Source organism: Seriola aureovittata, chromosome 18 (genome assembly GCF_021018895.1).
Source record: "Seriola aureovittata isolate HTS-2021-v1 ecotype China chromosome 18, ASM2101889v1, whole genome shotgun sequence".
NCBI lineage: Eukaryota > Metazoa > Chordata > Actinopteri > Carangiformes > Carangidae > Seriola > Seriola aureovittata.
The window spans coordinates 17684876-17712500 of NC_079381.1; the positions used below are offsets into that span (position 1 = coordinate 17684876).

General features: G+C 40.3%; 2 protein-coding genes across 4 annotated transcripts in view; both read right to left on the minus strand.

The window, feature by feature from the left end:
• The window catches only part of pcsk5a (proprotein convertase subtilisin/kexin type 5a), a 29521-nt gene extending 22229 nt beyond the window's left edge, over positions 1–7292 (minus strand). The window contains exons 1-8 of the mRNA XM_056403212.1: positions 6610–7292; positions 5039–5143; positions 3475–3651; positions 3177–3320; positions 2807–2883; positions 2465–2553; positions 2178–2350; positions 1682–1885 (exon numbers count right to left, since the gene is read on the minus strand). Coding sequence (XP_056259187.1) covers positions 1682–1885; positions 2178–2350; positions 2465–2553; positions 2807–2883; positions 3177–3320; positions 3475–3651; positions 5039–5143; positions 6610–6759 — 1119 coding nt within the window. The 5' untranslated portion in view covers positions 6760–7292. The remainder of the gene's footprint in view (positions 1–1681; positions 1886–2177; positions 2351–2464; positions 2554–2806; positions 2884–3176; positions 3321–3474; positions 3652–5038; positions 5144–6609) is intronic.
• Positions 7293–15574: 8282 nt separating this feature from the next.
• Positions 15575–27625, minus strand: part of LOC130186630 (mucin-2) — a 34419-nt gene continuing 22368 nt past the window's right edge. For all 3 annotated transcript variants that reach the window (XM_056403850.1, XM_056403851.1, XM_056403849.1), the window contains exon 4: positions 15575–16600. In XM_056403850.1, the coding sequence (XP_056259825.1) occupies positions 16411–16600 (190 nt within the window). In that variant the 3' untranslated portion in view covers positions 15575–16410. The remainder of the gene's footprint in view (positions 16601–27625) is intronic.

Consider the following 27625-nt stretch of genomic DNA (forward strand, 5'->3'; position numbering starts at 1 on the left):
TGTAACTTGGTTTATAAAAAAAGGAGAAACATCATTTAAACCCAAGAAAATATTCATTAGTCATTCATTTATTATTGGAAATAATAATGCTGTGCTGAGCACAGAGTTAAAGACCGACCAGGTTATTTCAGCAGTTATTTGGAATTATTAATTAGATATTTCTCAGTTAATTGCTTGAAAATTATCAGAAAAATATTCAGAAATGATGCAACTGAAAAATTAAGTATTACAAGACTTTGATGACATTAAACGGGTCATGAAATTATGGTATGCTGATATTTAGTTATGTAACCACATGATTTAACTGAATTTCTTCAGTTTATGCTTTGAGTTTATCCAACTCAGACAATAACATATTATTTTACATCATCACATATCATTATTTGCTAAGTTAAAGTAACTTAAATCTTTGTGCTGCATCCACTTCCATAATTCTCAGTTTTTCAAATTAACTTGCTCTCCAGTTTCTTTTCATTTTATCATCTCATCTCTGTGTATTCAGCTTCACTTTCGACTCTTTATTTGTCCCCGGGGGGCAATTGGATTTGCTACAAAAAATATGTTGAAAACACATACAAGACAGTAAAATAACAAACTTAAAAAACAAGTACAAACTAATTTCGAATTAAGTGCTAAAGTGCTCATCTTTGGATATAATAGCATAATTTATTCTCTCGTACTTACTCATACCTGCACTTTAGCTGTGAATGATGCTCTTGCTTTGCACTACTAATTAGATGCTAAGTGCATTTGGCTTTGTACCTGTCCTCTGCACAATCACTATAAAAATGAATCTAATGTAATATATGGTGTAAAGTTATCACTCGTGGGAGATTTTACTGTACACAAAGAACCCAGGAGCAGAGTTCTTCAAGATGACCCTTATGATTTAAGCACCTCACATAATAAGAGAACAGGAAGTGTCTGAGGTGCACATCAACTATATCTTCATTATAGTTTTACTATCTGAATGTGTAAAAAGACAACAGTTTCCATTATGTAACTTTTTCAGATCAAAAAGAATTTTGGATTTGTGGAAAATCTTAACCTAAATGCAATGCATGCTGGGAAATATCATGAACACTGAGTTAATAATAAAAGAAACATATTTTACAAACATCATATGAGATTTAGAATCCGAAAGATAAAGAAAAACACGCAGTAAAAATAGTTTTTCCTTCATTCCTGACTTAAGTTAACAGAATGAATCACAGATTAAGATTTGCAAGTTATCAAGACTCAGACGCTTTTGTTTTGTTGTAGGCACAGTCTAAACTTTTATTTTATATATATATATATATATATATATATATTTTTATTTTACAGATATTTTAGGATTCTAAGGCCTAACAACTTGTAATTGCTGCAGATGGAACATAGAAGAACATAATTTGGTATTTTTACAGTGTAGTTTTGAAATTTGGGGTGATGACCTCAAGCGAGAAAATATTTTTCTGGAACATTTAGATAAAGCTACCCGTAGTGTGTTGATTATAGTAAAGAAGCAATGTGCAGAGTGTGTTTATAAGTGCTGACCGAGAGGGGCCGGGGTTACTTGTGGATTCTCTGTGAGTAAGAGTGTCTCCATTTCCCACACAGACCTATCTCAGCACACAAAGGTTTATGTACAAGTCTTTTGGTCCTGGAGACATTTCTTATGTTTCTCACAGCCTCTACTCACCGTCTTCTTTGTCTCCCCACCATAAGCTGTCGCCAGTGTGGAGGTGCACTGCTCCAGGTAATGTGGCTGGCTTCCACGCCGAGTGCTGCTACTGACAGAGATGGTGTAGATACTGTTGCCGTAGCCGTCGCAGGAACAGTGGTCACCTCTCTGCCCTCCGTTTCCAGACGCCCAGACAAAAACAGAGCCCCTCCCATGCCGGCCCTGAGATTAATTGGTGAAGCAGACAGAGGTGATTAATTTATTAATGGTATTTACACATTGATAGGGAGAAAATGATAAGCCCTTGGAGTAAATACACAGCCGAAGGTAGGACACAGATGTAAACAAACATACACACACACACACACACACACACACACACACACACAAACAAACACACACACACACACACACACACACACACACACACACACACACAGCCAACAAGCTTTTTTCCCCGTCTTTCTCTTTCACACACAAACTCTTTCTCTCTCTCTCTCTCTCTCTCTCTCACTGTTTTAATGCCGTTTTGTAAAGCGAGATGAGTCAGAGGCCCAGGCCCCTCCAAAGTGGCTCCGTCATCTGCTGGCCCCCAGCTTGCTAAGTAAATATCAATATACTGTGGTTTGAAGCTCAGTGATTGGGCCTCCACGATGTCTGTCACATCTCCATCCAGCATACGGATGCCTACAGGTACAGGGGGGCAGAAGAGCAAAGATCGTGTTTGAATCCATTATATACAAAACTCTGACCTCCAAAAGTCCTTCAACACACTAGTTTCGTGCCGTCACATGGTCTCACCGCCTATCCGTGCATGGAAAGACACTCCAACCGTGCACTGAGAGTTGTTTGAAGCGGCACCAACCATCCCTGCACACTGAGTCCCATGGCTTCGGAGAAAGGAGGAGAACATCAGAACATGAGGTTAGATGCATATGCATGAGGAGAAGACGGTCTATTTCCGTTACATCAAACCAGTGAGAAGACAGAATTCAGACTGGGGAATTTGCATATCCATATATGCATGTAATTACTGGGGGAAAAAATGGAAAGGAAAAGCATGCATTAATTAAAGTTAGAATTATGACTGGAAAAGGAAAAACAGGTGCAAAGAGAAATCTAGAAATAAGAAGAAGCGCTCACTAGTTTTCAGCATTGTCTGAATAACTCGGAGAAGGATCTCGGTCTTGTCCGTTCACATCATAGCTGGCGAGAGGATCCTGAATCAGATGGATAGTAAGTAGCAGCACATAACAAGATGCCAGCAGCTATCTGTCTCTGTTTCATCAGACAAATCACAAAGAGCATTATTCACCAGTCCACTCGACAGTTAAGTGGATCAGACGTTTAATGTCCATTCCAATACTCTTAGCCGGCCTTTCCAAACCTTTGGCCCAAAAGCTCTGCCTGCAATATCTGTCTCAGCTCTGCGCTCTTACACTAAGAGCTCTGCCAAATTGCTTATGATTAATGTCCCCTTCCCAAGAAGAGCCTCCCATCCCAGGGCACTTACATAATTTGGCTTCAGATCCGGATGCTCTCTCTCAATGCCATCATCTAGGACAGACACCACCACACCCTTCCCCGTGTACCCTCTCCTCCAGGCCGCTGCAATGTTCATACGAGGCTGGCAGCCTGTGGACTCATCGCTGCAGTGCTGTGGAGCAAATAGTGGGACATCCAATTTAGCCCTTGGGAGTAAAGAATAAATCAGGGTCTATTTTAGGCTCTGTCTGTCTGGGTTTGTGTGTCTGTGTTTCAGAGTTGAGTTTAGTAAAGAAAAAAAAAGAAAAACAAACAAACTGACTCACAATGTACCACAGGCTGTTCCACACTGGGTCGTTGAAGTGCAGCATCTGGGTGCGGTTGGACTGAGGATGGGCAGGAGGAAGGCGTTTGGTTTTCATGTCTAAAAAGGAGAACATGTGGCTTGCTCTGGAGTTCCTCTTTACTCTTCTCTGGACCACCTGCTGTTGGAGCCATTCCACCTTAAAAAAGGAACACACAGGGTATTTGTACTTAGGTAGACATGTACTTTTAGCCACGCTAGAAGAACGGCCTAGGCGGTTTGTTCATTCATGGTTCCCAAAGGATGAACCCTCTGACATTTCTTTTAGTGCCAGCAGCAGGTCAGATTTTGCCTCTTACCCATTGAAATATCTCTAAATCTACAACATAGATTTTGCGGAAGTTTTGTATGAATCCTGATAACTTTGGTAATTCCCTGACTTTTCTACTAGCGACAGACAACAATTATAGGACTGATCACCTTGAAGTTTGGTACATGCTATCAGAGTGAACTGTATTAATGTTAGTGATAGAAACCAATACAAAAATGCTACAAATAGGAAAACACATACAAGACTTAAAGTACAAACATTAAAAGGAAAACATATTCCAAATCCAGAATTACAATAAACAACACAACACATACACATAGTGAAAACACACGCAACAACAATTACTACTCCAGAAGTGCTACGGGACGGGTGGTGGGCTCAATTCTTGACAAACAATACATTATACACTTTTATCCATTAAATTTGGTATTTTTTCACATGAGAAAATGACGATTTGGGAGATGTGAGGACCCCCTGCAGATAGAGAGCTGCAGTCCAGCAGCTCGCTGTCCGATTCCAGAGGTGAGAGGCCAGTCAATGTGCGCCGTCGTTGAAATAAAGCTAATATTTGCTGCTGCCAATTTGTCTGAGGGTAAAGCTGGATACATTATAAATACATGTTTTATTGGACAGTTTAACCACAGTGCTGCCTCCATACACTTTGCTATTCTAATACGAGCAGCTGTATCACTTGTTCAATAAACATTTAAATAAAAGTGTTTATAAATATACATCACAGATTAGATACCAGCTGTATTTTTTACTACATTCACTGTCAATACATTTTTTTCCCCTCAAAAAGTCTGTTTAGAAATAAGTCCATCTGTAATGCTGTCATCCCCGAGCACTTCTGGTGAAGCAACTCTTGTTGCATGTGTTTCCCCTTGTTGCATGCGTTTTCATATTTGTAGAATTTTTTTGTATCCCTTTAAGTTTGCGCTCTCTCTCTCTCTCTCTCTTGTATGTGCTTTGTCCTTCGGGCAACTTTAATTTTAATGCTTGTAAAAAATTGAAATGTGGTGTTTAACACTGAGCATGTTGTTCCTCTTTGACTCTTGGCATTTGTAGGTTTTGTCAGTGTATGTGTGTGTTAGTCCGTGATGTGGGGGCACGAGTGTGTGTCTGGGTGTGGGGAGGGGCCACTCCATGAACATGTGTGTGTGTGTGTGTCGTGTGTTTGTATGAGGAGGCAAGGGAGGGGACATGCAGCTGATTAATAATCCAGCAGAGTCTTCCACTTCTCCCGTTACTATACCTTGGTCTCCTTGGCGACGCTAACAGTCACCTCTTTGTTGGACACATGGGAACGCTTCGCTGTCTCGTGGTGGCGAAAACTGTAATAACTCCTCAGGTCTCCGATCTGGTGAAACAGACATCAAATCCTCTAAATGAATTTGTTTTCCTGGTGAAGGTGTGTGGCGCTGTCTCCGTGCTAAACAGCTGTTAAATTATGAAAGTGCCTTTGGTGTCTTTCATTAAGACGGCTACCTTACACCTGTGATAGTTTTTCAGCCCAAGGCAACCTGAGCCACACCGCTGCTCATGTGTGCCTTATACATGCACATCCTGTACCTGTGTGTGTGTCTGTGTCCACAATGCCATGATGTGAGCAGATTTTTTTTTTATTACATACAATAAGAAGAAGAGCTCTGAGTAATTTAGGTTTAATAAAAAAGTGTTGCCATTTTCTATGACTGACGAGAATAAATTATGGTCCTAATTTATTCCCTGATGGCTGTGTTGTGAAATTTGCTCTTTGATTTCGGTCGTCAGCTCTATAAAGCCAAGTATTTTTTCAGTTTCAAAAGCGTCTCTCTGGTTCATATCACCCACAGTGAAACACAGACCCGAGACCTGCAACTTTCATTACAGAACCAATCCCGAGGGAGTACATGTGTTGAATTTTATGGGCCCGGGCTCTACAGCTTTCTCTGTTTTATTTATTAGTTTTATTATTTATTGATTTTCTTTGGGTCATTCTGTGGGCATATTGATGAGTATGGTCTGATTGATTTCTGTTTTTATTTCTTTCATATACATACTGACAAAAGCTCTGTGGCTTTAACTGAAATGGCAATAAAGCAGTGGATGTTGGTTCTTCAGGGTTTAACTGTGTGGATAATTAATATTATATGCTGGAGGTCAGGGTACTGAAATGAACGTAAGAGGTGAGAGAACAAAATGTGATTTCTGGCAGCTTGACAGGCTTGTAACGTTGATGAGCAGCTGCTGACTTCTGACATAAAAAGGTTCTCCAGAAGGCCACAAAAGCAGAGGTCCAGCAGTGTTAGAGGAAGTGTTCAGTCTCTGAGACAAACCAATATTTTAACTTCCTTTTGCAGCATCTTAGTGGCAGATTAATACTGGTTAGGATTATTAGCTTTTTTAATCTTTTGAGATATATACTGAAGATGATCAAATATTTTTGACTCTCAAATATGAGCAAGAATCTTTTATCTTTCTAAGAATCTTTCTAAACATTGCTCTAGTTTCTACCAGGCAGATAACTGATGGTGAAATGCAAACACAATCACATTTTTTGCACTAAATCAATAAATGTAACATGAAATAAAATGTGTGTTACAGCTCCAGTTGATTATTTGACATATTTGACATTGAACAAGCAAAACTTTGTACATATCCAGTACTTTGTCTGCTTCTGTTTCTTGTCTCTCAGTTGGTTGTGGCCTCATTTCAAGTTTTCTTAATCTAAAAGACACAATATTAACTGTGACAGACTGAGAAATTAAGAGCTTTGACAACAGTTGGAATCAATAATGCAAACTTGTCCATGTCTGGTGCTTGTCTGTGTTGGACCACACGTACCTGACCCATATTTGTGAATCCATATTTCTCTGCTGTCCTGTTCACAGACTCCGGGTCGCCTCTTATTCTTATCGCCCAGTCGTTGGTGTAAATCGTTGCTTGACAAAACTGAAGAAGAGTTCCGATCCACAGCGCGAGAAAACGCACCATCACGGCACAGGTGAAGAGGTTTCCTTTAATTAGACGGCGCCCGCGTGTTTCATGCGACTTCCGCGTTTGTCATAGTTTTTCGTTGAAAATTCAAAAAGCCCACTGTTGCAGAGAAACTTCTTTCATCAGATGTTCTGCAGAAACGGAAGGATGCTCGTCGGCTGAAGTTGCCAAGACTTGACTCTGCTTCACCGGGAACACGCAGCTCTCAAATTACTCCTTCAACATGGAGGCCAGGGATCAACTGCAGCGTGTCCTTCAGAGAGGGATCCGACCTGTGGGCAGCAGCGCGAAACTAAATGTCCTTATTTATGGTGCAGCTTCTGCCGTATGTTGCACTTTAGTCAAATAGACCATTAATTTCCCTGCTAATTACCCGTAAAAGATTCAACAAGGAAGGCAGTGTCATCAAAGTGTCATCTCTATAGGCCTCCATAATAAACTGACAGCAGCAGGGAGCAACATTAGTGAATGTCCAGCTGTCTTTATATAGAGATGGAAAGGATGGTAACAACATCACATTTTCAGATGCAATGACTAATACTGAATAAAATAAAAATAAATTAGCCACACTCATAACAAACACAGCTAATAATAAGTTTTGTTTCTGTGGCATCATCACATTTGAGTTGCTCTTGTTTATGCTCTTGAGTTATTGATGTTGCAAAATGTCTCTGACTAAATATCAAAAATCACAAACAGATGATTTTTATTAAGTACCGATGTACTTGTCCTTTACTTTAGTATTTCCTTATAATTATTCTCCACTACATTTATTTAACAGCATGTTGCTGGTGTCTGTATCATTATTTTATGTCAGTATGCAGTATGTTTCACAGTTCACTCTGTACTTAAATACAGGGGGGGGGGGGGGTATAATATTTGCCTCAATGCAATGATTTTATTCTATTTTATTTTATTTTTTTGGGCCAAATGCCTTTCCCCAGCGGTCAGTGTATTGTGAAGTGATATCCCTTCATATAAAAATTCACTGCTTTAACTGGGTCAATCTGAAGCAATCAGGAAAAAAATCCTTCAGGGTGTATGAAAGGACCATCAAGATATTCTTAAATTTTAATGTTGCAGTTCTACACAGATGGGAAAGACTAGAAACTTGAGTGGTGATAAATTGCAGTTAGTGAATTGAAAAATCACAGACAGCGTAGACCTACACGCAACGCAAATCTGTGGGTTGTTGATGTCTGCACATGTATGATTTTTAACATTAACAATGCAGTATTTTAAAGACATAGTTTGACATATTGGGAAATACACTTAAGATCAGAGCCACTGTCCTGCTGCCTGTATGCTACAACCAGCAGACAAAATTTCAAAAGGTTTGGGCCTGTTGATTCTAAATGATTGATTGTTTTTTTTTCTGATTTATTATGTTTGGGCTTTTAAACCGATTATAATGGTAATATCAGGCTCCACATAAACTTACTTGATGAACCTTTAATCTCAGTAAATACTGCTGTATTCCCAGCTTCATTACTAAGAGCATTGACCTTTACTGCATTATCTTTGATTAATGATCAGTTAGGAAATTTATCCGTAAATAGTCCACTACTACCCTGAGTAGTTTCTGCAAGGGTTAGACATGGAGCATTTGTATGTTGCCAGAGAAACAAAATCCAGGGCAAAAACTATTCAGAGAGTAACTCCCTACTGCTTGAAAAGATTCAAAGCTCTGAGCATAGAGACACAGATGAGTATTTTACCATTTTTGATTGACTTTTGTTAGCGCACACAGTGATTTGTTGGTCTTTCAGTGAATGAATCAAACTTGATCTGTAAAACTGAGGGGAGCTTTAATATTTACTTAGGCGTACGTTGGTAACACAACTTGTTTTACATACAGTTATTAGTTACGAACAGTTGTTAAGAAAACTGAAGGAGAAACTGGGGGCGGAGACGAACGAACTGAAATCCTTTGTATGATCTACAAAAGCTGGAGAGCTTTATTCATCGTCTTATACTGTAGCATACTACAGAGAAAGCTGATCTTAAGTCAACATCCAGCGCCAAGGTAGCTTATTATTGCATGTTTCACACACTACAATACTGTGTTACATAGAGAAATGCAAATGGCTGGAGTTGATAGGAACTGGAGGAGGATTACCAGAATATGTGATGCAACATGTCCCAGTATGTTAATTTTAGTTGAATCTTTGTGCATTATTTCAGAGGGAATGTTGCCTGTTTTGCATTACATCACACCAAACCTAATGAAAATGATGGACCTGGCATTGAAACTGCAGTATATTTTTAACCACACATCCCATATAATATTAAAACATTTCCTGATAATATTTTTAATAATATCAAAAGCTAAGTTATCATTACACATTAATATTGTTTGGCTAATGAAATTAACCGGGGAGAAAGTTGAAACTATACATATTTACCAGCGAGATCGTGCTTTTTATTTTCATAAATGCTGCCCTTCCTCTTCATTGATCCGGTCCATATTATAGATTGCATACTGTGGCTTTACTTTGCCTGAATGGACTCCAGCCCAAGACAAGGAGATAGTTTTATAATAGCTTATCCTCTGACACTGATCTTTAGGGACAGAAATTTCAATTAATGCCACAGTATTAGTCATATAATAATGCCACTAGAGACCCACTCTATGTGTGGCAGGTAGATGAGGTTTATAATGTGATGTATATTGCGTGCTGGTGGAGGATCTAGTACTAATTAAGAGGAGTTACAGACTTCAGCCTCTTTGCTGCTGATTCGATGCTGTGGGAAATAAAAGTCAGCACAATAGCTGATCATTTCTGATAAGGCAGCAGCCGGTCTTTTCTATCAGACTGGGTATTTGGACAGAAACCCAGATGGGTTTTAACATATGAAATATTTAAAGCTCCTGAAAACTGGTTTGGTTAAAAATCTTACTGTAAGTATTTCTCTATGACCTTAAATATTCATGACTGTAATCATCAATCTAAATTAAAGTGTAAAATTCAACATTTTGGGAAAATACACTTATTTACTTTCTTGCCGAGACTTATATGAGAAGACTGATACCTCTCGGATGTCTCTACGTTAAATATAAATCTCCAGCCAGCAGCCAGTTAGCTTAGGTTAGCATCAGGACAGGAAATGGGGGTAAACAGCTAAAAGCACCATTAAGGCTAACTAATTAACATGTTATATCTCACTTGTTTAACTTGTCCAACAGTTAACTGTCAGTTACTACGCCAAGCCAAGAAATAGTCCACCATAGGAGCCAATTTAAAACCACACTTTACATGTGTACACTTCAGTTTTTGTATGGATTTTACAAATGAGATGTGTTAATCAGCTTTAGGAGCTGCTTTCATTTTCCTGTTCTTACAGTCTCCAGTCTTTGTGCTACGCTAAGCTAACTGGCTGAGCTAGTGTTGTTTCTATTGCACAAAATTAGAGTGATATCTATTTTCTCAACAATGAACTAAATCGATGTATTTCGCCAAATATCAAACTATTCCTTTAAAGGTTTAACACTCAAAAAATCTAATAATCTGTTTTTTATCAGGATTGTGTCGATGTGACCTGATCAGTTTTGATTGACAGATAAACAAGCAGCCCCAAACTATTGTCAGTTTCTGATTCAAATATTGCATAACCGTCTGCCTTCATCAAACCACTGAGCAGTGCGCAGTCAAAAAATCACATGAAAAAAAAACCTATTGCTCAATAGGTTCAACAACATATTGTTCATTGAGACGAAAAATGGTTTTCACGCAACCTCAGCTTTCAACAAGGTATGTCTGGAAAAATTATTATCAGGTAAGGCTAGAAAAAGCAGGTTTGAGCTTCTGTCTGGTATCGAAGACATGCAGGTACATGCAAGTTGTGACCCCAATAAAAATACAGTTCCACGGTAAGCAGCCATGCTCTGTTCAAGGACTTCCATATGAATGGTGGATGTGAGTAATTATTAGACCAATTTTCTGTGTTGGATCAGGAAATTAAGAGCCTCAAAAAAAGATTATTAGATTGATAAACGTAGAGAACATTTTTTAATTTATAAAATAACACAGCTCCGTCATCACGTGTCTATTCATGGCAGTTGCTAAATAAAAAAGAAAAAAAGAAATCACTTGTAAGTGTTACTCTGCAAGCTTCTTGCCTGGATGCCAACCTGTCTGAGTATTTTGGTGTATAGTCATGTTCGATGTCCACTGTGTCCTTGAATCATAAATTACAAAGAGCAGGTTCATGATGCAATACGCGCTCACAGTCTTTATCATCTACTCCTCAACGGGGTAGAAAACAAACTAGCTGAACAAAACAAAGGAAAAGCACCTCTCGGCAAAGCAGTCACAGGACTTTGAAGTTATCTAACATGTCTTCAGAGAGACTGACTTTGATGTTCAGAAAACTCCTCTCAAACAGTGACACATCCCCCTGAAAATAATTGTCAAACGTGTTCCTGAGCACATTGACTGCCCCGCAGGCAGCACAGGCATGAACTCTTATTTATTCTTAGTTCAAAATTTCTCGCTGTTTTATGAACTCATTGTTCAGCGTCATGAGTTTTGCCACATGACATGTCGTGGTAAGAAGTTCACAGTTTTAAGTTCTGAACACTGTCATCCATGGTGTGGATTTAGCAGCTTTTTTGACTTTTGATCCTTTTCTTGTGAACTGTCAAACCTTATGCTTGTGTATTGTTGCAGTGATTGATCAATCAGCTTCCTTGACGCAGTTCCCCACGATGCGTTGTTGAGTTTTGGCGGGTGTGCGGGTTGGTTCCATGGTGCTCAAACAGAAATCAGTGTTGGTTGGGATGTGTGAAATAAGAACACAACCATGAGTGTGATGGCTTATAAGATACTCAAACACTGTCCAGTGGTTAATGATACCATGAGACAGGATTTCACAACTCTCAAACGTTAGTACAGTGGAAATAATCAGAGATGCAACATTCACATTAAAGGGTAATACCGGATTGTGTGTATTTGATTGGGCACTGCAGCACCTTGCCGGACAGTGCCGCATTACGTCGCAGCAAAAGTTCAACTTTATTCCTGGATGACCCTTTGTTTTTTTGCTCTTGCCCTCTGCGTTGGCACCTTCGCTGTATCAATTGAGAATCGAGTGGCCGCATTCAGATGAAAGAAGAGGTTGTGTTTTTACCCAGGGCTGTTTTTTTTTTTTGTTGTTGTTTTGTTTTTCTCAGTGCGGAACGAGACCGAACTCCAAGTTCAAGCAAACTGACTGATTGATCCACCTCCTGTTGGGAGGCCGGTTTGAAACAGAAGTTTAGGTGCAGGTATGAAAAACTAAAAAAAACTAGAAATGAATGTAAAATGACCCCTGTGTATATTCGCCCACAGGAATCAAAGAGAAACAGAAAAACCAGGTTTCAGCCTCAAGATTGACTGGTGTATGACTGCATTTGGGGCATGAAGGTGGGCAGCTCGCATACTCTAAATAATAAATATTAAAAAAGTCATTACTCGCGAAGGAATGAGCACACAGTAAAAACTTCGCTCACAGCCCAGATCTTATGTTGACGTTCCTCCAAACTCCAATTATGTACATTTGGGAAGTTTTTCTGATTCTTCTGAACCTCCTCCAACATGATTCAGTCTAGGCCGTTGTCGCATGCCATCCCACTCTGCCTCCTCTCGTGTTTCCTGTGAAGCCAAAATGTCCAAAAACGATTCAAAATTCATTCAGCCTACTGACATTTTCTCACCTTTCCTTTTGCCTCTAGAGGTGCCATAAAGATCTGATCAAATTTTCCTCCTCAGCTGGTGTCTCAGGTCTTAAAGTGTTTCCATGTCCCTCTCAGATGAGCGACAATATATTTACATTTCATCGCCCTTTTTTGCATCAGTGACAGCAGTGGCATGGGAGAATTTAGCTCATATTTTATTAAACCAATCTGCAGCTATCGCAGTTGACTCAGAAACTTGGCGGGTCGTCTTGAAATGGGAACCTTTTAATTCATTATTTACAATTTCCCAGTGACACACACAGACATGCACACTCACACACACAGATATGACTGTCGTACTGTGTGTGTGATGCTTCTGAAATCTAACAAGCCGAGCCAGAGGATGCACCCAGGCATTGTGTCAGTCTCCCTCTCTCTCTCATTCTCTGTGTGTGTGTGTGTGTGTGTGTGTGGGGGGTGTATTTTTAATTTGAATCCCCTGGTTCACATTCAATCCATATTTTTCTTTTATTTGGTCACTAATGAGGTTCCTATCTCAGTTCAAAGAAAAGCAAATTCTTTCAAGTATCATTGCAACTTTGGGGCTTGTTTATCAGCATCATTATTAAGTCATTGGGAAAAGGAACAGTTTATGTTGCATCATTTATTGCATTAGCCTCCAAACAATATTTGGCTGCCGGACTGGCGGACAGGTTACGTCTCCAGCACCTCTGACTCCTCGGTCTGATTGACTGTGAAATGACCTCTTTAGTTGTAATGTGGTAAAGTGAAACATAATATCTCTATAGCAGCCTAAGCTCAATGACTCATGCAGTATTAGCTTTGCTGCTTCCGCTCTCAGCATGCAGGGGCAGTTGTAGTTGTTTTCACATGCCCATTATGCATGCTTGTTGATGCCTCCAGACATGGTTATTTTTTTCCTCCTTCATTTTCAGCCGAGATTCGACTGATGTTGCGCTGAATTGCGTGAGCCAACTTTGACCCTTGATGTTTCTTTGAAGAGGCCTCAAAATAAGCTCTCTGTTTCTCTGCAGGCCACCATGTATCTCCGCAGCTCCATAATGACCAGTCCGGACTGAAGCCCGTTTACCTGGAGTGTCAGCGTGACACGCCCACAGCCCGGGTTGCTTTACATTTAAAGCTTTTTCTCTCTTTTGTGCGTGCCAGCATTCATTCTTGAATAGCACTGCAGCATTGCTGACAAAATAGTTACCTACCTCACCCCAGAATCCCTTCACACACACACACACACACACTCGCACTCACTTCCTTTCTCTTTATAGATTCAGAGCCAGTCTTCTCTGGCTCCTTTGTTCCCCACTCCAGGCTGGGCTCAGATCCTCTCTGCTCTCTGTAAGCCCGCTCCGCTCTGTCATCAGGATTACAGGCTGTGCTGTAGCAGATTAATGACTGACAACTCTACACTCCTCTCAGCACTGCGCGGCACACACAGAGCTACTAGGAGGGAGCATGTGCCTGGTTGTGAGGGAGAGAGGAACAACTGCGGGGGAGATAATGCATTGTGTTGGTCTGAGAACAATATGTTAGCTGTGCGACTGTGTATGTGTGTGAAGTGGAATTGTGTGGTGCCGTGTGTGACAGGGTTTGTGTGTGAAATGTGTTGCTTATTTTGAAGCGGAGGTGCGTGCCGCAAAAGCTTTTCAACTTCTACACCTCAGTGCAGCACAGCGGGACGGAGAGCTAAGTCAATGAACATGGGGCCTCTGTTGAACAAGCTTAGGTTGATGTGTTTGTGTGTGTCTGCTCATGTGTACATATGCATGCTTGTGTACTCATGTCTTGAGAGCCCACGCTGCAAGACAAAGTGGCAGTTCCAAGTCCAGCACATGAGGGACTGTGGACCCCTGACTGCCTGACAGGGACCACAAAACATCTATTCCCTCCAATGACACTTCCTAACAAAAACAAAACAGCTTCTAACTGCTTTGTTTGGGGCAATGTGAAAGCTGGCAGTAGTTATACAAATCCAAACAAGCAGGCAGACAAACTGAGAGCTAACACTTTCCGAAGTTTGGGATAAATTAGGCCACGATCTCACACCACCTCAGAGCCTCATAGAAGCAGCTTATGTGTGTCATGAATTACTAAGTAGTAATATTTGGGGCTTCTCACAGCCATCAAACAGCTGAGGCTTAATTTCCTGAGACTTGCCCTGGAGTGTCCAGGAAAGTGGGCTGTCTGAGCCGCCATCTGAGGACTGAGGAGCTGCTGTTACTTGCATTTCGGTTGTGACATCCTTGAAATGCATAAAATGTTTTTTGTCGTTTTGTTAGAAGTCATTTACCTCTCCTTGTCTCCTACAGCGAGTAACATCTAATGATGACAACAAGTACAATTACATTTAGTTCATTTTTGAGGTACATGTTTTTCTCAACTACATTTATCACAATATTTAACCATATGTGAGTTATGCTGTTGCTACATAGTCAATGTTGGCATTAGCAGCTGTCTATTTACCAGTCTTGCCAACAGCTTCAGCCATCGTTGTGTTTATAATACAAGAGGTTGTAATATGTCCTGCGAGTAGCTACTTCTTCAGGGTAGACTGGACGCTACAGTGACTCGGTATCAGAAAGTGACAAAATGGGAGCTAGCTGGTTAGCATGCTAACTTCAGTAGAAGAAAAGAAGTGATAAAAATGGATGCAAAACAAGAGTCAACATTAGCATTACTTTTCAAGGAATGAAGTTTGATGCTGAACTCAATGTTTTTTCTAGACTGGTAAATAAACAATGATAAAAATGATCAAAAATGATAAACTTAAAAAATAAAAATAAAATATATTGTTAAAGATCAACTCAGCTGTTCCCAACCATTTTGGTTTGTCGGTGTCTAGTTGGAGACCCCTCGTCAGGTCACAGATGTTTATGAGTTGTTCGCAGCTAAACCAAAGAGACATTTCCTGTTTATGTAACAAGCTAATAATGTATTTCTCTACAGAACAAATACTTTTGATATCTTAAGAGCTGATAATACTCCTGTACTTTAACTTTAGTGGGTTAAATGTAGGAGTACATCCATGTATTAGTACGTTTACCACAGTAAAGAATCTGATGATGAGGATTCTTTCACCACTGATAAGGTCTTGAAACATGAAAACACACACCAGCCAGCTGTGGTAAAATACTTTTATAGAGCAGTAATCCATATCTGAAATATAGCATCCAAGCAGAATAGCTCTGATATGTACAGAACTCAATTCACCCCATTTTCTCATTTTATATTTGCTTTTTATGTAAATGTGTCAGTTCATGTGTTCATGTATGTGTTCATGTGTGTGCTGTATGTGCATGTGGACACGTATAGCAGTTTGTCATCAATTACAGTATATTAAAAGTTTTAAATACAGGTCATAATAATTCTTTTTAAATGTCTCTGGATATAAAAGCTGGTGTTCTGACCCATTAATGAAGTCCATTAATGAAGATGAATCCTTCCACTCTGTCTTTTTGCCTAGAAACTCTATTCATTTAATCTTTTATAAATATGCTCTATCCTCTCTGCTGTATTGCCTGTTGTACTGTGCCCCTTGCCCCCGTTCCACCCTCTATATATTCTCTTTATATCTCCTAATTGCTTCCTAACTGTGACTCATATTGTGGACTGAACTTTTGCTTTTATTTGACTTCAGCACTTTTACTTCCCTGCACCAGTATCAAACCTGTAAGTGCTGAAGAGGCATTTTAAGAGCAGTAACAACATGTACGCCCCAGTCAAACCATTCTCATCAACTCCAACAGCAACAGCTAAAACCACAACCTCTGTGGCTCTTTCTCCTCCCACAGCTTTGTGTTTGAATTTTAATTCTCCAAGTTCATTCCACACTCATTTTGCAATCAAACCACCGTAGTTAATCATTTGTAGTTTTTTTTTTTTTTTTTTTTTTTTTTAAAGAAGGGTATGCAGTGCATTACAGTATCAAAATGTCTCTTGCTTCTTCCTCTGGGCGCTCAGAGGAACCAGAAGCATTTCTTCCTGTTCTTCTTGTTGGTGGCAGGCGGCCGCACCGCTTGAGGGGAGTCTTGTTGGTGGGGTGTGGTGGCCTGGGGAGTGGAGGGCTGCGGTGAGCCCTCCGGAGGGTCGCCCACCTTCCATGTGCGTACCACCTGCCCTTCCTGCAGACGAAAGTCATGCTCCACACTGGAGAGAGAAAAAAGAAAGAGAGGAACAGTGCAGTAATGTGTTACTTCAACCTGCAACAATTGATTTTTTTGATTTTCCTGAGGGAAATATGTGTCTGTTTAGCTGCTAAATGCTCCAACATGTTCACCAGCTAGTTTCTAACTTGCTGTTTGGTGCTGAGCAAGTCGCATACAGTGTGTCTACAGAGATTATTTGCTGAAAACAGCTACAAGACGAGAGTGGTGAGAGTGAACAGTAACGCTGCAGGTCGGACAACTGAACAATGAGCTGAAAGAAGCTCTAAAGCTCTGTGAAGCTGAGAGTGCTGAGAGGGCCTGCAGATTCAGGTGATCATTTTCTGTAGGTTTATGACTATGAGCGGCCACTTTCACATTCTCACACTGTTTTCACATTATTATTTGATATATTATAAAATAGTGATTATAGCCACTGGTACATGCACGGTATGCAGGATACGATCAAGAACTAATGTGAAAAGCAGTGAAGACTCCCACATGTGCCACTTCCTAGTAGACAATAATGAAGCCGTTGACAAAGTGAATCAAGTGCAAAAATGCTGAGTGTCACAGAAATGTTGCAGCACCAGGAGGGATCCCAGGACTGCAGCTTACACACACACCAAACGAAAAGTCAGCAAGGTGCATCGTCGGTCACATGACAGTTTAGCTCAGGGGGCTTCACTGGCTTCACTTCCGAAATGAGATGTGAACTCCAATGCACCCCTGCAGAAGCTATAGGTAAAGGTAAGCAATAATAAATGAATGCATCTGCAGTAAAAGGAATAAGGACAATATTTGCTTGCTGAATTACTTTTGTCAGCAGTTGCATGTTGGATAAGCTTTTCCCCCCGTGAACTGATTCTTTTTCCCCCTCTTTTCTTTTTTTATTCATTTCACTTTGCTGCTATTCTTGCTTATTATGCAGTGGCCTAGTTAGCTGGTGTTTCTCATCACAGCACAGATGCTGGAAATAAAGAGGACTCCCTCGGTTGACGATATGAGGAGAGAAGTGCTGCAGAGGAAGCAAGGAGGACTGAGCTCAGCAGCAGCAGCAGCGGGGCCTGGAGTTTTCAGGCGAGAAGAATAAGGACTCTCACATTCATATCCATCTGGCTTCATAACTCCCACTCCCTCAGTCACTCAACCACTTCACTTTGGATGCCCACTGGTGTTCTAATGCACAAAAAAAACAAATGAAACATCAAACTCCAGACAGGAACACAGTGCAGGCAATGGGTGCGGACAGAGTAAACAGTAAAAAAGTGAGTGGGTACAAAGAGCAGTGGAGAGGATTTCTTCTCTCCACAATATTTACAGCAGGTAGGAAAAAAGCCACTTCAACTAAACCTCTTTGTGGCAGCTGGGACCGCTTCACAGCTTGAAACAAACCTCCAAAGCTGTGTAAAATGAGGCGCTAGTCGATACAAAAGTAAGTTGATGGAGTCTGTCTCTGCCGTTCTACCATCCTTAAATGAATAGAGTAAATAAAGTGCTCCGTTCCTCCATTTTCACAGCCTCTTTATTTGTGCCACCATACAGCTCAGCTCCCTATAGAGTTCCCCAGTGACTCTTGCCTTGCGTCTGCTGTGTTCCCGCTTGGTGAAAATGAATAGCCCCGGTCCACAGCTCTGCGTGATCAAGGCACACTGGCGCTGTAGGGAGCTGTCCACCCTCAACCTTAATTATCTGCACACTGAGCCCACAAACTGTGGCAGGCAGGAAGCTGTGAACCTAACACACTTCTTCCCACTGCTCCTGTTCAGTCCTATGCTCATATTTTTTGGCTTAAAGGCTACACCCCACCTCAGGCTCTGCCTCTGGGCAAATTAGGTGTGTTTTACAGATGATGGGTGGCCATATTTCAGATGTAGTGTCACAGTGCTACAATATATAGTTCTGAAACTTGGAGGGTGGGATGATCGTGCAAGTGTGTTGACCTGAAAAGCTGAAAGCTCAGTGTGTCAGTGCTAGTGTAAGTAAAGCAGAAAAAAATAAGTGTTTTGCACAGCTGTGTGTTTACTTTATGTTCTGTAACAAAAATCACACGGCCTTGGGAAACTTTAAAGTCCCCTGCAGTTAAAAATGTGTTTTGCTTGTTGTTATTTCACTTGGATGTTTTACCTTCAGTGACTGATGTACAGTACAGTGCGAGAGTTTTGGACAGATGTTAGATGTTTAGATTCTTATCATACAACACCATCAGTGAGGCGTCTGATCAAATTCATTCTGCAGCAGGACAACGAGCTTAAAAAAAGTCTCAGAGAACTATCTTCAGACACAAGAAGAACAAGGAGTCCTGCAGCAGATGGTCTGGCCTCCAGAGTCCTGATCTCAACATTATCTAGTCAGTGCGGGATCACATGAAGAGACAGAGGACACAGAGACAGTCTATAAACCACAGGACTGAGTAGTTGGGAGCCTTAGCTAAACAACTGAATAATACAGAAACATAATGATAAGAAATCATCGATAGGGAAAAGAGGCAAGTCTAGAAGATAAACTTTATATAGCACTTTTCAAATAAACATGCTGCCCAAAGCGCTTCACATACCAAGACAAAACAATAAAAAAAATAAAGTCAATGAAACAGTATAAGATAAAATAAACAGAAGTGATAAAAATGGATATAAAAATCAATGCTTGAAACTCAAAGACTAAGGTCTTAACATTAGAGGTTAAAAGCCAGATGAAAAAGATAGGTCTTTAGTTTCCTTTTAAAAAATACTGATTGAGCTTGTAATTAGCATTGTGCAGGACGTGTATCTATAAGGCTGTATCTGACATCTCTATTGAACTTGTCCTGAGAAAGACCAAGTGTGGCCGAAACCTCAGTTATACTGGAGCTTAGTGCGCAGTCATCTGCTCTCCAATATGCAACCACCAGAGGTGTGGTATGAAAATTGCAAACTTCCAGTTCGAATGCACTGAGAGTGGACTCTTTAATGAAGGAGGACACATCTGGTATCAAGTAGTTAAACTTTGGAAATGAAGAATATTTACACACATCCATGGGAGGAGGAGTAAATATGATTTTAAAAATCAAAGAACCATATCAGATGCAAATTACCCTTCAAAGAAGAGTGTTTAATGTGTCCTTTTCTTTTGCCTTTACACACATCTAATTGTATGATCCTCTAAGTCGTGGTGGTTGAAACAATTATAACCTCAGAGTCTCAGTGGGAGGATCAAAGTGACTCCAAAGTCAACAACACATCAGTGAGAAAAGTTAATATTTCTTGCTGTAAAACTAGTGTACACGTCAGTACACTATCCATTCCCACTGTGTGACCTTACTTTGAACACGTTATTCCATCCTTAGAGATTTGCTGTATAAATCTCTTCTTTTTTTAATCATTCAGTTTGGGACACAGTGACCTTACCCAAGAGCAGTGCATCTCTAGAGGGGATTGACTCAGCAGATTTGTAGTTACCACATCATTTGCCTGCAATTTAAAAAAGATTATTTACAACTCGAGAGTGATATTTAAAATGTTATTAACAATATTACTAACACTAGAAACTCTCATATGACTGTGTGTGGTGCTGTAGCTTTAACTGCAGAGTGCTGGTGAGCAGGATCCTCGCCTTCTGTTTCACTCTCTGTAAATGAGGATGTTAAGTGCAGTCAGATCGGATACAAGCTAAAAATCTGACGGGCTGAAAACAATATTTTAAAATAATATAAGCACAGAGGTTGAGCAGGTCTTCATTGCTTTCTCATCCTTCCATCTGTAAAACATTCATACAACAGCATCAGCAGGAGATCATCATTTCTCCTCTATCTCTCCTCCTCTGTGCTTTTGCTCAGTGGCGGAGGAGAGACTTTGAACAGAAGTGCAAAGGCAATCAGCTCGAAAGATCTTTACAATTTTCTCTCCTATGGGCTGAATATCCTTAAAAAAAAAAAAAGAGAACATTTCATTTCAGGAGAAATTACACAAGCAGTCAATCTCTGTAGAGAGTGGTGTTCATCTGTGATGAGGTACCACACCCACAAATGCTTGTATATCTCAACACACAATAGAAAATATAGATGTGCACGCACGTGCATACACACTCCACCATCTACTGAAACCTCCAAACCCTTCAACATCAACACACACATACAACAACTTCCCTATTAAGGAGGACAGGCTGTACCCCGAGTTATTACACTCTCCTCAGACTATTATTCTGAGATGGTCCCACCAGCTGCTTGGCTGTCACACAGCGTCCCAAACTGTGGTCTGGCTTTAAAGATCTGTCTTTGATATCTGCATTAACATTCAGATTGTGCTGATTTGAGAAGGAGTGCGATGTAAACAGTGTGTGTGTGTGTGTGTGTGTGTGTGTGTGTGTGTGTGTCTGTGTCATAAAGTCCATCTCTGCATTGTTTGATTCTTGCACAAGATGGTAATTTATCCAGCCGGGCGTGATTTTGTTTAGCTCATCTCTTTCAATAAACTCGGCAGCAGTCTGATACGGAACACTTGAGAATATTAAAAATAAAAGATATTCCTCAAATGCAGATGCACACACTCCCTCGGTGTTGTTTTGTATGTCTGTCTCCATTTGAACTATATTATATGTATAGCATTTTCACCGTATGTGTGATTCAACCTGAATTCTATTAATTAGCAATAGGTGTAGCCACAGTGCAATCCTCTTGAAAGCAAAAAAACAAAAAACAAACATATACTGCCTTAAAATATAGTAAAAATAAAGGTGTGGGGCAGAGGGGTTGTATAGCATTGATCAATACTTGTGAAGTCATTTAAGGCAAGTCAGGTGAAATCAAGACTAAGCAGAAACTCTAAGAATCACTTAGAAATATTGGGCAGTAAGTGCATTGATTGACCGCCTAGAATTTGGCCAAGCAATGAAACTGGAATGAAACGGAGAAAATAGAAAATTGGTGGTAACACAATTACATCACTAAAGTGAAATCAAAAGCTTCTAACAAAGAGGTAAGAGCACAAAATAAAACATGACTAAGAGTCTACAGCCATGCTAGCAGCCCTGTGACACTGTACTCAAGCTTAATGCTAATGCCAGCGTGCTAACATGCTGATGTTAAGCAGGTAAAATATTCACCATTGTCACTGCCTTAGTTTAAATTGTTAGCGTGCTAACATTTGCTCATTAGCACTGATGTCATCAGTTTTGCAGGTATCTGGTCATAAATGAACGTATCAGACAGATTAAAGGAGAACAATGTCTGTACCAAGTTTCATGACAATCCATCCAACAGTTGTCGAACGATTTCATTTAAAAAAACATTGTGGCACCAGAGTAAAACTCACCAGAGTCAGTAGCATTCATCCTCTGGCTAACATGAATGTCCAGTGAACAAAATTTCACATCAGGATGACGGGCTTTAAAAGAAAATCTTTAAATCTCCAGATAAGCTCCAGATATTTAAATTGTAATCATGAGAAATTGCCCAACACCCAAAGATAATGAGATAATTAAGCAAGACACCCAGTCAGCGAGGCTACAATCAAGTTTTGCCATTGTCAGGTTCACTTTATTGACAGCTGGCTGAGGCATCTTGTTTTGTCTGTTCTGCGTGTGATTGACGGAGGGCGGGTCCCAGTGTAGCCACGGCGCTATCAGAGGAAGGTGTTATTGAGGAGAAAAACACTGAAAACAGTAATCCTGCATATCCAGACCCTCCATTCATCAAGCTCACAGAGGTCTGGAGGAAATCTCATCACAAAAACTGAAGATATACAGCAGGCTTCACTAACAAGATAGTGGACTCGGGCTACAACCAATTGAAATTGATGTCTGCAACAAGCTGAGATTGGTGAGGCAAAGTATTATTTCAGTTTATATCGCTGGGAGGAGACCGCCTGACTGAGCAAGAAAAAACAGACAGTGACACTGTAAACATGACTTATACCTCAGGGACTCATCATCATAAGATTTATGCTATTCACGGTAGGGTCTGACTATGCAGTATAATTTATGGTAATCATAGGATGCTAAAAGCCTAAATGCACATCACCAGCAGTCAGATCACATTTTGCCACAACACCTCTTTAGCATAAGACACAACAATATATTGTATTGAAACTAAGTGTGCCGGGATACAAATCTGGCCTTTTCAAGGTCAGTGCATTTGGCTTCATAACTAAGTGCTAAGGTTCTTGGCAGCAATTCAGAATAAACAAAGGGAAACCTGTTGTGGATGATTTTAACCTTGTGTAGCCTTAATATTAGTGGCTCTTCCTCCATCTCTGTCCTCTCTCTTGCACCTTTGTTTTTCATTGTTGGAAAATAAATGTCTATTATTTACATTTTTATAGCAACTGCTCATATAGATTTCACTAATGTGACCTTATTAGCGACCTCTGGCACTTTCCACGGTGCTTTGTTTTCAAAAACCAACAGCACAGCCATCCACAGTGAGACACTCTCACCTTGTTTGCCTTTCTCTCCTTGTGGATGGATAAATAATACAAAATGCTGTTTATTGAAGAAACCAGATGAAGAACCTGGAAGGTTTAAGATCAGAGAAAATCCTCTGCATCAAATAGCTTTGTAAATAAAGAGCAAGTGAGGTTAAGATTGATTACTGAGGAGGCATAAGCTAGGGATGAGGAAATAAAAGCAGATGTAGGCCAAGAGCTTACAGTCCCATCAGAGTTAGCTTGTACCAGCTTAAGACCTGACCTGCTATCGTGGTCTAACTCTCAGTGCTTTGTTTACTTTGTAGAGCTCATTGTACCATGGGAAGATGCTGTACAAAGTATATAAATGAGACAAGCTTACTGAACCAGCAGCCAAAAGCAATGCTGGCAGTGCTGAGCATCCAGGATCTGCTCTGTGGGAAAAGAAAAAGCTGTTTGCTGTGAATTCACACTCATTACTGGTTTACTTTGGGAGTTCACTGTGTGTGCACGCTGCTATCACCTAACCGCCTCTGTCAGTAGCTGCTTTCAGCAACCTGATTAGTTAATGTAGCATGAAAGAGGTGTGACAGGTCAGACGTAGAACTGTGACAACATAAATACGTCATGTTTGGCTGTTGATGGACCAAATATTACGTTCATCTTGAGAAACGAGGACCGAGGGAAAAGGATATTAAACCTACATTACATTTTTGGCCACTTGGGAGCAGCGGAAACAAGTTGTGAGCACAACATTGATATACTTTTTAAGTTTATTTGGTGAACTTGTGGCACTTGTGGCAGTTACAAAGCAACATTCTCATTCACTTGCAGTCAAATGTAAGTCCGGTATTCATGTCTGGCTCTGTAGCCGCTGAATGCTCCACTATGTTCACCAGCTAGTTGCTAACTGCGTCTGTCTGCCGTGTGGTGCTGGGCAGGTAGAGCGCAGTGGGGCGTTCAGGGGCTTTTTCACTGAAAACAACCACCTGCTGCATCTGGAAACAATGCTTGTGAGAGTAAACCAAAACTTAAAAACACTGTTAAGCTCCGCCGAGCTCTGGGGAACTGCAGAGGCAGGTGATAATTATCAGTGGGTTTGTCACCATGAGCAACACCTTCCACACACAGTCATTTGATCCACTGTTAATATAAAAATATTGATTATAGCAACTTTAAATAAACTGTTGCTAAAAGGAGGAAGCACAAAACTGTGAATTCAACCTTAGATTTCTTTAAACGTCTCACAGCTTTAATGGTAAACCTTTCATATTGTATGTCTGCAGCCTATAAAGTCTGAGCTACAGTGCAGTTAACCTTTCCAGTTATTGGGGGCCATGAACTGCTGAATATGTCGTTTCAGTTCAGTGGAACTGTGAGTCTGAGCATAAGCGCAGTTTTTTTGTGTGTGCGTTAATGTGTAGTTAAACACAACTTAGTGTGGATCTGTGTCGACACTAGCTGAGGGTTTGTATTGAGGAAATTGGACCGAAATTTACTGTTCGGCCTCCTGGGGCTGTTGTGGGCCAAATTTAGTGCAACATATGTGATGAGGTGTGCTTACACAGTCTGTGCTACATTTCAAGCCAGGACTTTTTCCTCAGCACCCGCCCACAATGGATATTTATCCGATGCTCAGCAATCGCACAAAAGTACTGTAGAGTTTTCCTGTTGCTGGGAAAGTTTTCTAAGTCGTTATTTGCTCACCTGCATCTTATCGTGATACAGTAAGTCAGCTAGGGTGAATTAAAAGAGGTGATGGCTGCTTGCGCGTAGTGGGCAACCTGTTTGTCCTCAGCACCTCTGAGGTATTGAGTGATAGTTGCTGGAGCGGAAGGCTCTGATGGATGAGTGGCTATTGAGGAGATCTGAGAGTGAGAGAGAGAAGTGTGACGGCAGGGTGGCAGTTTGCCATCTAAAAAAAGAAGAAGAAAAAAAAAAAAACAACTAGCAGAATCCATCCATCTTTATCTCCGTCATACCCATTCATAAATGCACTGTAACGCATTGAAGTCATCTTCATAGTTTTCTATGTGCGAGGGGCATGTTTTGTTTGGCCTCTCTAGCATTTGGAGGTGGGGCAGATAAAGACCGTCTCTGGAGGTAATGAAGATTAAGGGCTAAGGTGAGCTGCGGGGAGAATTGCTGCGCATAGATGCAGAAAATAGGGAGATGATTAACACCAGTGTTTACCTCAATTGTTATTTTTTGGATGACCGAAGAGGCAAAATTATATAATAGACATATTTAACAGAATAACAGTGTTTTGTTTTGTTTTGTTTTGTTTAGATTTGTTTTGCTACAGCTGCCAAGACAATATACAGGCTCTCTGTCTGGAGATGATATTTTAGTGTAGCTGTGTTTATGTTGTATAAAAGAGGTTGACACATCATTGACAAGAAACTAATATAGAAAATAAACAAATCCCCAATGTGTATGAACTTGGACTGCATGATTTCAACCCACATTTGTATGCAGATCACAGAGGAACAATAAAATAAATACACAGTAAACTCCATCTCCATCATCTACTCATGAAGACCATGAGATGTGAGGAAAAGCTAGTATGTACTAATACAACACACATATATTGGGTTCTGCTGTATATAAATTCAGTTTTCTAATAAACGTTCTAATAAAACACCCTTATAGAGAGTTTATAAATGGTAACTAATTGCTTAAATACTGTTAATAAATAATTTAAAATGCTTTATGAAGAAGTAAGAGTAAGAGAAGAACATTCCCTCAGGCTATTAGACTCTTGAATGGTAAACCTCTGACGCTTTAAGGAACATTTTGTTTGTAGTTTAAGGTTGCCAGTTATTATTTATGGAATTTTCGCATATTATTAAATAATATATTTAAGTTATTTGACCTCTGAATTGAAACCTTCTCAGGCTTTAAGGTGAAACATTTTTGCCTCTCATTTATATTTAAGGTACTTTGTGTATTTAAATATGTTCTCATATGTTTGATGGTTTTATTATTAGTAACGTTGCGTTGAACGTTGTCCTGTCTGTCTTATTGACACTAAATATGAATATAAGTTCGTAAAAGCACAAGTTTTTCACTCTCTAATGAGTCATCACAAAAGTAATAACAAAATGTTTGATCATTAAAAAACATAAATTTCACAACAATCTATCGAATTTAGATGTTTATAATTGGTTAATAAATGGATCTCAGTCAGGAGGCTCCGCAGCCCTCTTCCAGAAAACAAGTGGTCAATTGTGCCACTGGTGCCATCTCCCTGATGGTGCCAACTAAAAAAGCAAGGGAGGTGTCACAGCATCAGTATGCTTCACCATTAGTGATTGTCAGATGGTCAAGCAGCATCTGAAACCCCCTGCACCTTTACAGCATTTAATGTCATTTGCTGTGTGTAAAAAAACGAGTGCTATGCTCTTTCTCTGAAGATTTTCTATGTGAAACTGGAAACTGTGCGCTATTATCCTCATTTGAACAATAATCATGTCCACGCCAGGCTTTTCATCTCGTCTTTGTGGCTGTTGAGAACAACTATAAACACTTGCCTGCAGACAAGGGAGGACGATATGTTGTGCAAACTAATTCATTTCAAGCACACATTCATGCTGGGGGAGCCAAAGTGATTTCTTAAAACCAGGCAATCCAAAACAATGCTTATAAATGATTTATTAAACCATTAGTAAATTATTACTAATAATTACCACTTACGCTACCTATAAATACTATTAGACTATAATTTATGGGAAAATATTGCTCATGTTAGCAGTGAGCATTTAATCATCCATCGATCACGTCTCATAATGACATGAGCTCAGTGCCAAAGCAGGGAGAAGACGGAGAGTGGGTGCTAGTGGAAGAGCTTTAGGGATCTAATTTAGCTGTGGGTGTGATTCTAAAGTGATTAGTATTTATATGACACATCATCCACATTAGGCAGCGCTTCCCTGTTCCACATGCCACTCTTTATCTTCCTCTCTCCTCCCCGTTTCAAAGACATGGCAAAACGGTGATGGGCACCATCTGGCACTCACTGTTGGCACAACTTGGGCTCTGTGATTATTGCCAAACAGCATGAACAAGGGTTCTCGCTCTCCCTCTCCTCTTGGTGTGTCTCTCGCTCCCTCTCCCTCTGTTTCACACCCAGCCCTATATCTGTCATTTCTTCACACAAACAAACTCATGAGTGGATGGATACACATTTGCAAGGACATATAACAATTTTCATGGTTTCACATTACCAGTGAATGGTCTGAGACGAATGCGGGTTTTTTAGATGTATGCACTGCAACACGTCACATACCACTGTGCCTGTTATTTTCTAACCGTAGTGCTGTCAGTGGTGCAGGAGAAAAACAGAGGATATGAAACAAATAATAATCTTCATTTCTATTTTCTTGTTTTCTTCCTGCGAAAAGCTCATGCTCCTGCTGGCTGAACATTTCCTCTGTGTAGTTTCATATGAATGAGACTGATGCCTACAGTGTATTTTCTCCTTCTCCCCTGTGAGATGCCTGTTGCTCCACGGCTCAGCCTGAAGTAAAGATGGATTACTGCAGAAGAACTGCCTGCCCTGCCCTTTACACATTTCACACACACCACTTCTCCATTATCAGCCTCATCCACGGGGGAAGTGCTGCGCATGCGCACACACGCACGCACGC